Source organism: Eulemur rufifrons, chromosome 28 (assembly GCF_041146395.1).
Source record: "Eulemur rufifrons isolate Redbay chromosome 28, OSU_ERuf_1, whole genome shotgun sequence".
Classification (NCBI taxonomy): Eukaryota; Metazoa; Chordata; class Mammalia; order Primates; family Lemuridae; genus Eulemur; species Eulemur rufifrons.
In genome coordinates this window covers 6,479,373-6,495,469 of record NC_091010.1, presented here as the reverse complement: position 1 = coordinate 6,495,469, position 16,097 = coordinate 6,479,373, and the positions used below count along the sequence as shown (strand labels likewise).

Here is a 16,097-nt window from a genome sequence, read left to right as displayed (position 1 = left end):
TGCTCCCCCGGCCTCTGCACTCCTTCTAGCATCTGCCGTCCCAAGTGTGTGGATGACGTTCCTTACTGCCCGTCTGCTCCACCAGGCTGCGTTCTCTGAGGGGCAGGCTCTTGGCTTTGTCACTGTTGTGTCCCCAGGCCGTGGCATAGTGTCTGGCATGTGGTAAACCTTGAATACGTGTTTGTGGAAGGGAGAATGGGAGAAGGAAAACTGGGAGTGGGTGATGGGGAAGCAATTGGGGAGGGCGAGGGAGATGTGGGGATATTTGAGCTGGGTCTTGACAAGTGAGTAGGAGTTTGCCAGCTGGGCAGGCGGGAAAGGCAGCAGCATGTGCGGAGGCTGAGGCGCGAAGTGTGTGGTGTACCCTGGGCGCGGGAAGGCAGGCAGAGGGGCCGGAGTGTCGGGCAAGTGGGCGAGTAGCTGGCTGGGCTGGAAAGGTGTCATCACGGAGGAGCCCCAGAGGGCAGCAACAAACTGGGATGTGTCCTAAGACAGGGATGGCCAGGAGGTGGATTCCCTCTGGGGAGGGGACAGCCCTGACTGGCATTTCAGAGGCAGTCCCCGGCCGGCCCCCGGTGCCTTCACTTCTGCAATTGTCCCCGGGAGGAAAATCGCAGTCCCAGCTCTCCCACGGGGTGCTGCCGGGGGCAGGGTCACACGCAGATCCTGTAAAAACCCCAACATCCCCAGAACCACACAGGAAGATTCCCAGGGAGACGCTGGTTTTAGGAAACGAAACTGCTAACGAGGATGGGCTAGCAAAAGGGGAACTTGGAGCTGAAACCGTTTGGAGATCATTTGGGCCATTTTCTTAAATTAAAAGTACTCAAAGCCGAGGGCAGGCCTAACTTTTCCAGCAGGAGCTACTGCCTCTCTTAATAATGAAAATAAACGCAATCTTTGCTCACGAAAGTCATTGTGCCCTGCCCCTCACACGCGTGTACACACACACACACACACACACACACGAGTGCCCCTAGGGAGAGGCAGTCTCTCTTGCCGCTCCTGGGCCCCTGCCCTCCCTGCATGCCAGCCCCGGTCCCAGTGCCCGGCCGTCCTTCCAGAAACATTTGCACACCGCACCTCTGTGTATAGGTCGCCCTTTTACGCTTTTCCTACGTAATAATGGATCGTCCCATACCACTGCACAGTTCCACCACCTTCTGCTTTGGGGACATACATGATTTATTGAATCACTACATTAGGTAACCTGGTGGACAGGTAAGCTGTTCCCAGTACCTCCTTATGCAAATGTGCAAGTTTATCTGAAGAGTAAATCCCTAGGAATGGATTGCTGGGTCATATCAAATTTTGACAGATATTATCAAATTATTCCCCAAAGAGGTTGCATCAAAATCTCCTTCTGCCAACAGGGTAAGAGGCTGTCCGCCTTCCTCGCCATCTCCCCATCAGGCGGGTGCCTCTGGCTTCGAGCCACCACCCTTGGGGCACTAGGAAACCCTGCACTGCCCCCGCCCGCCAGGAACATGTGGTGTGCGGTTTATTTCACCTGCCATTTTATATTAGATCCCACTTTGATTTAGATTTTAAAATAGGCAACAACATAGTGCAGCTATCAGAAGGCAAAAAGCCAGTCTCCCTGCATCGCGGCACTCTAGCCACCCCCGCAGGAACTCTGCTCCCAGCCCTTCCTTTCTCCTTCAGAGATTTCACACATATTCAAACAAACAAGTGTATCTTCCATTCTGCCTCCCTCCCTTCCTTTGCAAAAATGATAGCGTATCACTTAACAGTAGCTAGTGGAGAACATTCCAAATCCTGCCATAAAGTGCATCCCTGGTTTTTTTAATACCTGCAAAGCATCACATTTTGTGTGTAAATATCTATCACCTCTCGGTCGTCATTTATCTTTTCACTTTCTTTTCTCTGCCATGCAGATATTTTTAACTTTTATGTAGTTACGCTTTCTTTTGTGGCGCTGGGTTTGAGTCATGCTTAGAAAGGTGCTCTCCAAAATCTTATACAAAACTTCTCCCGTGATTGAGCCTGGTACTTTTTACAGTTTCATTTTTCATCTTTAAATCTTTGGTCCATCATGAATTTTTATTGTGCTGTAAAGTGTGACATCAGGATCCAACTCGGTTTTCCTCTGGGTGGGTGTCTTGTCTGTATCTCATGTATTAGATAATCCATCTTGTACTCACACATTTGAAATAAATCCTTAATTACATTGCAGACTCCCCCATGTGTTTGAGTCTTTCTCTGGCCGTGTCCTCAGTGCCATGCTGTTTTAATTATTGTAGCTCTGCACTCTGTTTTAATAACTGGTAGGTCTGATCAGGCTTCATAATTTTTTTTTCAAAAGTGTACTTGCTGTTTTTGCTTATGGACTTTGAGAATCAATTTGTCTAGTTTTAAAAGAAAGGCTATTAGCACTGTTAAATTTATAGACTCAGCTGGGGGAATTGGCATCTCTAGTGTGCTGCATTTTCCTACTTACGCACATGGTATGCATTTCTGTTTCTTCTAATTGACAAATGGATTGTAATTTGTGCATGTTAATTCTGCATCCCACTAACTTACTGGATTCTTTTGTTGCTTACGATGGTTTTTCAGTTCATCGACTTAGGATTTCCACATATATAGACAGGTAATCTGAAAAACAATTACAGCAAGAATAATGACGCCACATCCTCCTCTCCAGCTTATAGCTGTACGTCCTTTCCCTTGTCCAAGTGCATTTACTTCTAGCAAAATGTTAAATAACAGGGGCAGTAGCAGGCACGCCAGGGCTGTCCCTGGCCCGGATGGGCAGCCGCCAGTGTCTGTCCATGAAACACAGTGTTGGCTTTGGGTATATCTGTGTGGCAGAAGGATCCAGCTATTCCCATTTAATGTGGAATATTTTCTTTGTCAAAATGGGTGTTCAGTTTTGTCAAGTGCCTTTCAGGGCTGCCCACCCCGTGCCCTGCAGCTCGTGGAGGTGCTGGTGCAGCACCCTGTGGCTCTCGTGGCCCCTGGGCCAGCCTGCTTTCCGCTGCAGAGAGCAGAAAAGCCCCCCCGACCGGCTTGAAGCAAGGAGACATGTTACTCTCAGACTAAGGGGTCGGCAGCCCTGCGTTAGCGGTCCGGGCTCCCCCTCTGCCTCCTTCCCTCCTCAGCCTGCTGGCCCTGCTCACTGGCCGGGCGGTCACAGGAGGACCACCAGGCACCCAACAGGCAGGATGTGCCCCTCCACAAGACGGGTCTCTTGGTGGAGCCCTTAGGAACAAGGGAGCCTTTCTCAGATACCGGCCAGGAACTTCTCCCTGTGTCTCCGTGGCGGTATGCCTAGTCTTAGGGCAGCCTATACAACAGAATCTTTCCATTTCTTGTAAATTCTTCTTTCATGTGTGGTGAGTGCACATTTCCTTTAGTGGTGACACATGAGTCCATCAGGTTTGTGACCCAGGTCACTGAGCCGCTCCCCTGCTTTGGACGTGCTGCGGCTTCTGACACTTCACTGGGCTCCGCGGTTGCTTGCTGCGTGGGCGTCTGTGGCCTCTTCCCTTCCTATGCTAACGGGAGTTTCGCCTTTGGCCCCAGCTCGTCAGGAGTGGCACCGAGTGTCCGGAGCAGGGTGTGAGGACTCCCCAGGGGACAGGGCAGAGGGCCCCTGCGAGCTCTCAGTCTCTGCGCGGGGACTGGTGCGCGGTGCAGGGCTGCGTTTCCTGCACATACGAGCCTGGCACCGCCTCCTGGCCCTGGGGGAGGAGGGCCAGTCAGGCCTCAGTGGGGAGCGTCTAGAGGCCCTGGCGTCAGACACGCTTGTTCAGGGGCCTTCGTTGTTGGCCTCGAGATGAAGGAAATCTCCCAGGGAGGAGAGGGGCTGACAGGGTCTCCCTGTGTCCCAGCACAGCTATGTTGGGTGTGGTCGCTGCCGGGGCAAGGGTGGTGTGGCCGGCTCTGCGGGTCCCTGTCCCGCTGGGCCACTTGCTCCTTCCATGGCAGCACCCGTCCTCCTCCTCAGAAAACAAAGCGCAAGGGCTCCTGATTGCAGGTCAGGGTGGATGCTGCCTGTGGAGGCTTTGTGAAAGCAGGGGACCTGCCCGGGGGCCGTCCTCGCTGTCTTTGGAGTGCCTGTACCGCACGCTAAGGGACAGAGGGAAGCAGGGCCCCAGTGAACCATGAAGTTTCTGCTCCACTCAGCCCGACACCTCCCCTGCTGATAGTCTGCCCGTCCCTGGGAGGGCCAGGCCTCGCGCCCAGTGGCAGACAGGGCAGGGCTCAGGGCCCAGCGCTGCCCTGGGGGATGCACACCCTCCTCCCCTGTCCCCAGGCCTGCGGTTGCTGTGAGTGGCAGGACCTGCACCTGCGAGTGAGCGACCAGGACCTGGGTTCCCTGCTTCATCCTGTGCCCCGGGCACTTCTCTGCCTCTTCCTTCGGGTCTGTTTTTCTGGAGGGGCTCCCTCTCTGGCCGCCATTCAGACTCCTGTTGCAGCGGCCTGACACCTGACACAGGTTGGCCCACAGTCCCAGCCTCGCCCCTGCTGCAGCACCTCCTCCCTCCCCTCTGCCTTCCTTTTCTGTCTGCATTTATGGCAGTACAAAGGCTTTCTGGAAACCCGGAGATGGGCTGTCAGCCTCCTCCCATCCCTGGCTGAGGGCTGCCGAGAAGGGAGGCAGGAAGCGGGAAGCCAAGTTGCCCCCAGAGAACCCCACCTACTGTTGATTCATCCTTAGGAGACAGTCTGTGGCCTGGGGAGCCCTGAGGCTGCGCAGGGAGACAAGACCAACATCCCACCGCCCTCCCAAAGCGGCCTCACTTTTGCAGCTGAGCAAGCATGTCGTGCCTTTCTGGTAACTTTTACGTGGGAGGCCCCAGCCCTGTATGTGGAGGCAGCTTATTATCCAGGCCCCACGATCACCCCCCAAGGGTGGGTGAAAGGTGGTCAGCACCCCAGGAGGTCGGCTGGCACGGAGGCCTTCGCCCTGCCCCCTGCACACAGCCCCAGATAGTCAGGTGCAGGCGGCTCGCTCTGAGCTAGGATCTGGGGCTCATGGTCCAGTGGTAGGTGAGCCACCTTGATCCGACCCCTCAATCCCCAGAGGTGCACTGCACAGCACCCCACCAGAGCTGTGAACCCCTTAGGGCAGGATGCAGCTGGGAGCCGCCCTCCAGTCGTTGCAGTGAGCTGGGAGGGAGAATCCATACAGTAGTGACCCATAACACTGCGGGACAGATTTCCTTATCTGGTGTTGCTGGCTGTCTTCTTGCAAAGATTCTGGCCAGCACCAGGTGAGAGTTCAGCAGGCACCTGGGGGCAGGCGGCAGGTAAGACCATGGAGAAAGAGCTCAGGTCCCAGCAGCTAAGGCTGCGAGAGAGGCCAGGACAGGAGGCCCTGGAGGCAGCAGCTCTGGCCTGGGAATTCTGGCCTTTCCAGTCTTAGCTGTGTGACTGTGGGTGAGGTGGTCCATCTCTCTGAGCCCAGTTTCTTTACCCGCATAATGAGAATCGTAACACCTATCTCAATAGTTATGGAGAAGATAAAATGCCGTGGCGTATGTAATCACCTGGCACAGAGCTGTTATTTAATGCCATTGTCACCCTCCTCATGATTACTACTGGGCGAGATGAGAGGATGCTCACTGCCAGACCCCACTGTCCAGGACTACTGAGGCAGCAGACCACAGGGAGGTTGTGCTTCAGACTGTATTTTGACAAGATGGGGATTGTATCCATCAACTCTTGCTGTGTAACAAATTACCCCAAAACTTAGTGGCTTAAAACACCAACATTTGTCATCTCACAGTTCTGTGGCTCAGCTGGACCCTCTGGTCAGGGTCTCTGTCGGGCTGATGCAGGTGTGGGCTGACGCAGGGGCGGGCTGACGCAGGGGCGGGCTGACGCAGGGGCGGGCTGACGCAGGGGCGGGCTGCAGCTGTGGTGTCATCCAAAGCCTCGACTGACGGAAGATCAGTTCAAGCTCGGTCGCACGGCTGTTGGTAAGGGGCCGTTCCCTGAGGGCTGCTGAACGCGGTGTCTCAGTCCCTGGCCAGCTGTTGGCGGGAAGCTTCTCTCATTTCTTACCATGTGAGCCCCCCAGAGCAGGTCACAGCGTGGCAGCCCACCTCCATCAGAGCCAGGAATCGAGAGAACGAGAGAGCGTAAGATGGAAGCCACAGTGTCTTTGTAACCTCATCTCAGAAGTGACATCCTGCCGTCCTTGCCACGTTCCATTCATTAACAGCAAGTTGCTAGGCCCAGTCCGCGTTGGAGAGGAGCGATCCCGCACGGCTGTGCATACCAGGAGGTGGCTCACCCGGCTGCCTTCCAGGCTGCCCACCGTGGCGTGGGGCCAGGAGCTCAAACTCTGCGGCCAGACTCTGCCTGGGGGTCAGATCCCCAGCCCTCCAGCGTGGGCCGTGAGTGCCGAGTGCTTCGGGAGACCCGTTGGCAAGTAATGTCTCCCTGGCTGACCAGGGGCAGTTGGGCAGGCTCCATCTTACTAGTCATGTGACCTCAGACAAATTGTTCTACCTACTTTAGCCTCGGTTCTCTCGTGTGTAAAATGGGTGTCATAATTGTACCACCACAGAGGGCTGTTGTGAGGGTGCTGAGCTAAAATATACAGAGCTCTTAGAACAGTGCCCAGCACTCAATCAAAGTTGGAGAATTAATTAGGAAGGTTCACCTGTCGGTTCCACAGAGCCCAGCATGTGTCCACTGTGACCGCTGCCGTTCGCTGAGCTGCTCCCCTTTCCAGGCACTGGACTAGTCCCTGAGGACAGCAGGGAGGACAGGTCTAGGGGCACGAGGCGTGCATTCCTGTAGCAGAGACGCTCCGTGAACACGCATCCACGTACATAGGCTGCTTTCCCGGCGGGATCAGTTCTACAAAGAAGACATGAGACCAGGCAGGCCGGAGGGCGGCTCCCTGACGACAGTTCTCACCCAGGGCAGGTTCCTCTAATAGACGAGCTGGGGCCACGCAGAGCTGGGAGAACAACACTCGGGGCACCCAGAGCGGCCGAGGCTGAGGTGGAAGGGGCTGCACCGAGGGGAGAGTGGGCGCAGGGAGGCCAGTGGCAGCTCGAGGCTAGTGGGCACAGAGGTAGGTCAGAGGCACTGGAGGCCCAGGGTCGCGTCGGGGTTGGGTTCATTTCAAGACCAGTCGGCCTCCTGCAGGGCCGTTTTCTTTGTTGAAGGGGACGGATGGGTGGATGGACGGTGGAGGAGACGGCAGATGAACGGGTGACGGGTGGCATGGACACAAAAGCATAGCCCCTTCCTCCGCACTCGCTGACCACATTGGGAGCCGGTCGTCCCCAGCCCTCTGGCTGCCCTGTGGTGCCGGCTCCTGACGCCTTGTCCTGGGAGGAGCGCCTTGTCCTGGGAGGAGCGGGCCATGCTGGGGGAAGGAGGCCAGGCTGGGCGGGGCAGCTGCTTCCCACCCTCTCTGTCCGGCGCGAGGCAGCCGCCATAAGGCTGGCAGCTGATTTCACGGAAAGAATCCGCAGCAGCTGAGTTCAAATCCTGGCTGTGCCACTTCCTGACGGGTGACCCTGGGCCACCAGAAGCTCCTGGAGCATCAGCTTTCCTGCCTGTGACACAGACCCATGGTCCCTACCTCGGAGGTATAAGGGCACATACCAGACACCACGTGCAGGTGCCGTCCTGCCCAGCACCTGGCCTCTTTGTCCCATTCAGTCTCCCCCGAACCCCAGGAGGTGGGTCTGGTTAGTGGCCTTATTTTGCTGTTGAAGAAATGGAAACAGGATTAAGTAACTAGCTCAAGACCACATGGCAACTAAGCACTTATATTTATCAGGCTTCTCCCAGGTGTTCATGATGCAACCTGGTGAGGTGGGCTCTGCCACCTCCACCCCGAGAGGAGGCCCCTGATGCGCAAAGCCGGTGGAGCCAGGGTTCCTGAGTGCTGGAGAAACAGGGTGGACCCGCCAGGGCAGCCAGGCCCAGCCCTGGCACGCACCACGCTCTGGGGTGGAGAGTCAGGGAGGGAGTGTGTGGCAGGCACCTGCACTGCAGGACCACCAGGCGGACCTGGGCAGGCCCACAGGGGTCCCAGCCCCACCCCGGACAGTCCCAACCTTACTTCCCTGACAAATGCAGAAGTTCCCCAGGAGAGACAAAAGGCCCCAGCGCAGCGCCCACGGGCAGAGCGCGTGGGCAGCCTGTGCCAGCCCCACCACAGGCAAGCGCCCGGAGTGCCTGTGCACCCGGCCGCCCTCGGGGCCTCTCCTCCACCGCAGCCCCACTGCCCTGCACCATGCCCTTCTGGCCTGCCAGGCACCTGAAGAGGAGCAGGCATCTGTCTAGGGGTAAGTGGGCAGCCCGGGTGACGAGCAGGCTGTGGGAGCCGGGCCAGGAGGCTGGGGAGGGCGATTACCTCTGGAAGGGAGGGTGGAGAGGGGGGTAAAGAGAAGTGGATGGAGGGGGAGGAAGCAGGGCAGGTGCGGCCTGGCCGGTGGGGGCAGGGCTGGGGAGGCTGCCCCTGGGGCAGCTGTGCGGGGACCTCCAGCTGGCTCGTTGCCCAGGGCTGGCAGCACACACGTGGGCAGGTCTCAGGATGTCTGAGGGTGCTAGGTAGCCCCCCAGCACCACTGTCTCCTGGGGCACCCCCCAGAGAGGACACATACCACCACCACCAGCTCTAGTTTTTACCATCCCTTACTCTGGCTGCTGAGTACATGAAATGTGGCAAGTCCAAGTTGAGATGTGCTGTTAGTGTTAAATACACACCTTATTTTGAAGACTTGGTGCAAATATATGTAAAAAAATCTCAATTTTTAATTGGCTACATGTTGAAATTAATAATGCTATTTTGGATATATTGGAATAAATAAATCATTAAAAATAAATCTGTTCCTTTTTACATTTTATTTTTTTTTTGAGACAGTGTTGCTCTATCACCCGGGCTAGAGTGCCGTGGCGTCAGCCTAGCTCACAGCAACCTCAAACTCCTGGGCTCAAGAGATCCTCCTGCTTCAGCCTTCCCAGTAGCTGAGACTATAGATGTGTGCCACCACGCCCAGCTTTTTTTTTTTTTAATTTTTGTAGAGGCGGACTTTTGCTCATGCTGGTCTTGAACTCCTAGCCTCAAGGGATCCTCCTACCTCAGGCTCCTAGAGTGCTAGGATTATAGGTGTGAGCCAACGCATCCGGCCCCTTTTTACTTTTTTAATGTAGCTACTAAAGCACTTGAAACTGCACATGTAGCTCACGTTATATCTCCATTGGACCACACTGCTCTAGACCGCTCTTGTGTGAACACCTGGTCTTCACTCCTGGGGATCAGCTGCTGGGCCCTCCGTAAGGTCCTGCTTTCCCGGGCAGTCGTAGACTGACAGTGGGCCCTGTGACATACATTGCTGCTGCCACTTTTAAATGGTGACTGTTTTTTTTTTCTTTTTTCTGTTTTTTTTTTTTTTTTGCCCCTTGTCAGCAGGAAGTGAATGTTATTTTAAAAATCATTTTTCGTAAGCCCTGGTAGAGAAGTGCAAAGTCAGATGTATAATTTGATTAATTAATCAGAGTGACAGCTTTTCCACCTGAACATCATGGAGCGAGCACCAAGGGTTACAGTGGCTTGCAAAATGCTTCCATGCATAGCATTTACTCTTTTTCTTTTCTTTTTATAATGAAAATTTTCACATGGAAATGTTGAAAGGTAGTTCTTGTCCTGGAAGCCCTGCCATGATCTGCTGCATTTGGAGCCACCCCCTTCCCCTGAAGCCCCTTGCTTAGGTGGAAAGAGGGACTCAGGAGGAAGTTCTTAAGTTCAGGAGCTCAGAGGGGAGAAAGCCTGGCCAGAACAAGAAGAGCTGACACCTGGGGCTGGTGCCCTTGAGCAGCCAGAGGCTGAAGTCGTGAGCACAGTGGGGTTGCGATGGGAGCGAGGCTGCCCGGGTCCCAGTTCACCGGTACCTAGTTCATAGTTACAGCCGGGACGTGTTTCCAGACATTTCTGGGCCTTGGTTTCCTTGCCTTTAAAATGAGAATAATGATACCACTTCCCTCAGAATCCTGCCAGTGTTCAAACTTCTCATGCTCGCGCACTTGTTAATATCACACCTGCCTTCTAGTGAGTGCTGTGTACGTGCCAGGCGCCTGGCTCTGCTGCTGTTAACCTTCCCTTCGTCACAGGCACGGGGCGTGCCCTCTCCGTGCCAGCCTCTCTTGCTGTGCTTGAAACAGACAAAGTGGGCTGGGCCGGCAATGGAATATAAGTAAGCGTGTCACGGAAACACGTACTATATGTGGCATGTGTGGTTGCCGTCGGTGCTATGGAAGAATTAAAGCTGGGAAGGAGCCTGGCAGGTGATGCGTGGTGGGGTTTAAATAGGGTGGTCGGGAAAGATTCCCCGAGAAGGTGGCATTTGCGGAAAGGCCTGCAGGAGGTGAGGGAGTAAGCCCTGCCAGCACCGGGAAGAACAGCTTTCCAGGAGGCGCAAAGAGCATGAAGCAGGGGCACGCAGAGGCGAGGGGGCAGGGGATGGCGCCGCAGGAGCAGGGCAGGAGTGGGGCGAGGGGCCCTGAGGCTCCCTGCCCCGGCTTTGCTGGGCTGGGCCTGCTGGGGCTCTGGAGCAGAGGGCCGAGGCCTGGTTCAGGTCTTAATCGGGTCACCGTGGCTGTGCTGTTGAGAACAGACCGTCGGGGGCGAGGGACGGAGGCTGGAGACCACGCCAGTCCTCCAGGTGAGGAATGAGGGTGGCCCGGCTGGGTGGAGCAGTGAAAAGTGGCTGGAACTTGAATGGATTTTGAAGGAGGAGCCCATGAAATTTGCTGACAGGAATGGACATGGGCTGGGAGGAAGAGTGGGGCAAGGATGTGTCTGGTTTCCACTCGAGTGACCACTGAGATGAGAACCCAGGAAGGGGCTGGTTGGATAGAGGAGGTACTGAACATTTTTGGACATGCCATGTTGTGCCTGCGGATGTCACATGACTATGGAAACGTGAAAGTCATTTAGACTCATAGGCAGTATATCTCTAGTTGCTCTACATTGGTGGTTCTCAACCCAGGGCAGTTCTGCCCCCAAGGGACTTTTGACAGTGTGAGGTGCAGTTTTGGTTGTCACAATTTGGAAGGGAGGGAGAGGCTGCTACTGGCATGTAGCGGGTAGAGGCCAGGGATGCTGCTAAATGTCCTACTGTGCACAGGACAGTCCCCCACACCTCGTGATCATCTGCCCCAAGGTATCAGCAGTGCTGAGGCTGAGAAAACCTGCTCTGCGTTGTGTTTAATTGAATATGCTAATCAAAGCGAGCATTTAGAGAGTGCGTGCGAGCTCCCAGGTGCTAAGCTAAGGGACTGTCCCATTTCTTTCTCCCAAGAAGGTAGGTACTTCATTTTCTTCACCTTAGAGGTGCCTGACGCTGACACCAGGGGAAGTTCCAGTGGTGGGGCCGAGGGTTGACCCTTAGAGGTTGGGCTTTAAGTGCCGCCAAGGCGGCCTCAGATGCCTGTGACATGCCACGGGACATGGTGGAAACACCGTGCACACAGGGGGGTGAAAACAGAAAAGGGACAAACCAGGAACAGTGATAACAGACCCTTGTCTTTCATTATAAATTTCTTTCTGAAATACTTGCTGGTATAATTTGTTTTCTTTAAAGTTAATAGCAATGTTTTGTAAGGAATAGAGAAAGGGGTAGGCATAGACAGTTGAATGCCGTGGAAAATCCCAAAGTTTGTGAAATAACGCATTTCATCTTCCTCGCACCCGCTCCGTTGCCAAACAGGAGATTTCGTATTGAGAAGAGAGAATGAGTTTATGAGTGAACACACCTGAGTTTCCATCTTGGCCCCTCCACTTGCTTGTTCATGAGCTAAATGTTTAACTTTTATGAACTTCAGTTTCTTCCTCTGTAAAATGGGGTCAGTGACACTCCTTCCTAGGGTGCTGACGAGGACTGCCCGTGCCTGTGCGTGGTGAGTCCCTTGCACAGAGTTTGACGTACATGGGACCCTGAGACGTGGTAGCAGGCCTTCCACTTCTGGGCCAGATGGAGCACAGGGGTCTGTTTACCCTCCAACCTGAAAAAAAACAAAGGGAAAAAAAGGACAAAATATATGAAACAATGCTTTCAAGATACTGGACATTACACAGTGAAGGACTGTGACCCCCCCCCCCCGAAGAGTTGGGAAACAAACAAGGTAACCCTGCACACGCCCCAGTTGACTGCCTTGAGAAAGTCTCCAGGCCGTGATGCAGGAAGGGGAAACCCAGGTGGAGCCCGTTGCACCCATGAGTTAAAGAGTCAGAGCTGAGAGTCCAAGGAGACCAAAGCGTCTAGAGTTTGCAGGGCAGCATACTAAAGAGGAAAGAGCTACGCACAGAGGAAACTCCCTTGAGAATACAGCTGAGCACTCACCACCGTGTTTGTGTGAGGAAACTACCCAAGGCTGCAGGAAGAACCACTAGAAAGTATTAGCGGCAACATCCTGGCACAGGGCAGGAAGTGGAGTCTGTTTCCACCTGCCAGACTGGAAAGCCTCGTGGCTGGTGAGACGTAGCATAGCACACACAGACGTGTTTTCCCTCAGTGGTGGGGAATAGTTAGCTCTACACTGAGCACTCTGGATCCACCTAGTAAATCTTAGAAGCAAAATCTGTAAGGATCAAATTCTTTCCAAGAACCTAACTTCATCCCAGAAAAAGACTCAAGAATATTTATAGGGATACAGAAATATCCAGCATCCAGCCGTTTTAAAATCACAATGTCTGGCACCTAATCAGAAATATCAGGAATGCAAAGAAGCAGAAAAAGGTGACCCATAATGAGGAGAATAAGCAATCAATTGAAACCAACCCAGAAATGACACAAATTTTAGAATTAGCGAAGACATTAAAACAGTTTTTATCACTATATTCAGTATGGTCAAAAAGTTAAGTAGGTACATGAAAGATTTTTTTTAAGAAAAGATCTAAATTAAGCTTCTAGAGATCAAACCTACAATGTTTGAGATAAAAAAATACACAGGATGGCATTAATGGCAGATTAGATAGAACGATGAAAAGACTAGCAAACTTGAAGACATAGTAATCAAAACTATCTGTGTTAGTTTCTATTGACACTGTGACACATTACCACGAACTTAGTGACTTAACACAGATGTATGATTCTGCAGGACAGAAGTCTGACACAGGTTTCCCTGGGTGTAACTCAGGGTGTCCGCAGGGCTGTGTTCCTTTCTGGAGGCTCTAGGAGACAATCCATTTTCTCGAACTGTCCAGCTTCTAGAGGCCGCCTGCATTCCTCGGCTCCTGGATCCCTTTCTCTATCTTCAAGACCAAAAATGACAGATCAAATCCTTCTCACCCTTGTATCACTCTCTCCTTCTGCAGTTACATCTTTCTCTGACTCTCTTCTGCCTCCTTCTCTACTTTTCAGGACCCTTGTGATTACATTGGTCCCACTTGGACAGTCTAGGATAATCTTCCTGTTTTAAAGCCAGCTGATTAGCAACCTTAATTCTCTTTTGCTGTGTAACCTAACCTAGTCACAGGTCCCAGGGGCTAGGAAGGGAGTGTCTTTGGGGGGCTACTAGTCTGCTACCACACTATGCAAAAATAAAACACAGAGAAAAGAGAATTTAACAGACATAAACAGAACACCAGTGGGATAACTTCAGGCGGCCCAATATACATGTAATTGGAGTCCCAGAGGAGGGGAGGAGGTGGGACCGAAAAATGTATCTGAAGTACTAACGGCCAAAATATTCCAAATTTTATGAAAACTATAAACTCACAAATCTAAGAAGTTCAGTGAATTCCAAGTACAGAAAATATGATGAAAATACACTGAGGCACATCATAATCAAATTATCCCAAACCACTGAAACAGCAAAAAGACACCTTACATACAAAAATGAGGATGACAGCAAATTTCTCACAAGAAACAATGCAAGCGAGGAGATAGGAGCCTCATTTTAAGTAGAGATTTCTTAAGCAAAGATTTCTTAGATACAATACCAGAAGTACACTCAGTAAGACAAAATTGATTAATTCGACTTTGCAAAATTAAACACTTCTGCTCTTGGAAACATACCGTCTGTTAATAGAATGAAAAAAAGAAAAAAAAAAAAAAGACATGGACTGGGAGAAATATTTGCCAAGCATGTATCTGTTAAAGACCTTGTATCTAGAATATGTCAAGAACTCTCAAACTTAATAATGGCGATAGCCCATTTAAAAATGGACAAAAGATTTGAAAAACTGTTTCACCAAAGAAGGCACACAGATGGCAATCAAGTACGTAAAAAGATGTCCAACATCATTGTCATTTGGGAAGTGCAAATTCAGGCTCAGTGTTACATCCCCACACACCTGTGAGAAAGGCCGAAAACAGGAAGACTGTGCCCAGTGTTGGCGAGGAGAGGTGGAACATGCCCTGCTGGCAGGAATGCCAAAGGGTGCGATCGCTTTGGGAAACAGCTTGTGGCTATCTCCTACAAAGTTATACGTATATAAAAATATGCTAAACAAACGTGCACACATAAAGAAATGCCTGAAAAGTTGAACATGCAGGTTCAGAGAACATGGGGCAGAACCCTGGGCAGGGGCACAGCTGGGCGTGAGGGCATCTGCCAACCTCTGGGCAGGATGGATCCGAGTTTTGTGGGACCTGGAGCTTATATGACTTGGGTAACCCTCTTTAGGGAAAAGACTTTAACAATGAGAAATTCAAGATTAGGTACAAAAGTGAGTATTTATGACAAGTGAGTAACCACAACACATTCCTGGGGCTGTGATCTCCAGGTTCCTGTCTTCTGAGTCGTCTCGAGATGCTTTTCTGCAAATGCTTATGTAGGAAAGTTTCCTGGTGGCATCTGGCGTCCCCTCCCCTCCTAGGACACTCACTCCTTCCACCCCTCATAGCCCATGAGGTGTGCAGAGCCACTGTCCCCAAGGCTGAGCTGCTCCTGGGCGGCACCCTCAGTTACAGTGCGTGAGCACGGGGGCTCGTCTGTGTGCTGAGGGGCTGCAGGAGGCATCGGGTCTTGGCAGCTCACCACCCTGCTAAGCTTCGGGCCCCCCACTGCGCAGCCCCCAGGCCTTGCTGTGGCACCCTCAGTGAGGATGCGGATGCTCCCCTACCCCGGCTCCAGCCCTCGGGGCAGCCTCAGCGGTTCCCCAGTTGTCAGCCGAGGGGCGGCTGGAGGGGACGTGCAAATCCCTGGCTCTGCCACTCATTAGCCGTGTGAGTTCAGGCAGTTACTCCGTGCCTCGGTTTCCTCATCTGTAAAATGTGGAGGTAACAGTACCTCCCTCGCAGGTCGTTGTGGAGATTAAAGCGCCCCAGGAGGGCAGGTGTGTGTGTCAGCTCTGCTCACAGGAGAGTCACGGGCACCAGGCGCTCGGTAAGCTCTGCTCCTGCCGGTCCCGTCTTGGTGGCAGCCTCCAGCAAGGCGCCCGGACCTCACAGCGCTCCCTACCTGCCCTGCCACCCCAGGAACACGGGTCTCTGGGAGTCACACCCCCACAGTAGACAGTCCTGGATCGGGGCTGAGGCTGTGGGACTTTAGGCAAGTAGTCGTGAATTATATCTTATGGACGTGGGGGAAAGCTTGTTCTGGAAAATCCCCTAAATTACTCATAAAGTTCGGTAGAAATGATTTTATGTACGTCTCAAAGATTGATTCACTCACACGTGAAAACTTGAGGAGCACTAGAACTACCGTAGGGGAAAAGTCAGTGCCTAAGCAGCTGTCAGAGGTTTCCTGTCCTGCCTTTGGGCATCGACCCAGTGTCTAGCTGGGAGTAGGGACGGGTGAGAATTCTGGGCGCTGTGCTCCATCCCAGCTTAACGTCCAACCTCGGTAACACCGATACCCACGGAGACCGGCCTCACCGTCAGGATGGGAGGGGAGGCCGTCACGCGGAGCCAAAGTCAACAGCGCGCAGTGACGTTGAAGTGCGCCGGAGGTGGGCAAAGCTGGTAGAAAACCACGCTGCTGAGGCCGCTCTGGGGCTTTGCACTTCTCTGAGCAGGGCCAAAATCCGCATGCTTTTTCCTAATAGTTCCCTGAGATGCTTTGAATGATTCTATGTTGATATGGAAAAGTAACAAAGTGAGGCTCTGGGCGAAAAGAGAGCTGTGTGCTGTGTGAGGTGTGAAAGGGATGGG

At 52.9% G+C, this 16,097-nt stretch overlaps 1 protein-coding gene across 6 annotated transcripts in view; it reads left to right on the top strand.

The window, feature by feature from the left end:
• The window catches only part of ARHGAP22 (Rho GTPase activating protein 22), a 183,560-nt gene that overhangs the window by 138,072 nt on the left and 29,391 nt on the right, over nt 1-16,097 (top strand). The window contains exon 1 of one of the 6 annotated variants that reach the window (XM_069460318.1): nt 8,234-8,285. The exons of the other annotated variants lie outside the window; for them this stretch is intronic. Within the exon in view, the coding sequence (XP_069316419.1) occupies nt 8,234-8,285 (52 nt within the window). Of the gene's footprint in view, nt 1-8,233; nt 8,286-16,097 lie in introns of those variants that run through there. 6 annotated transcript variants of the gene reach the window in all.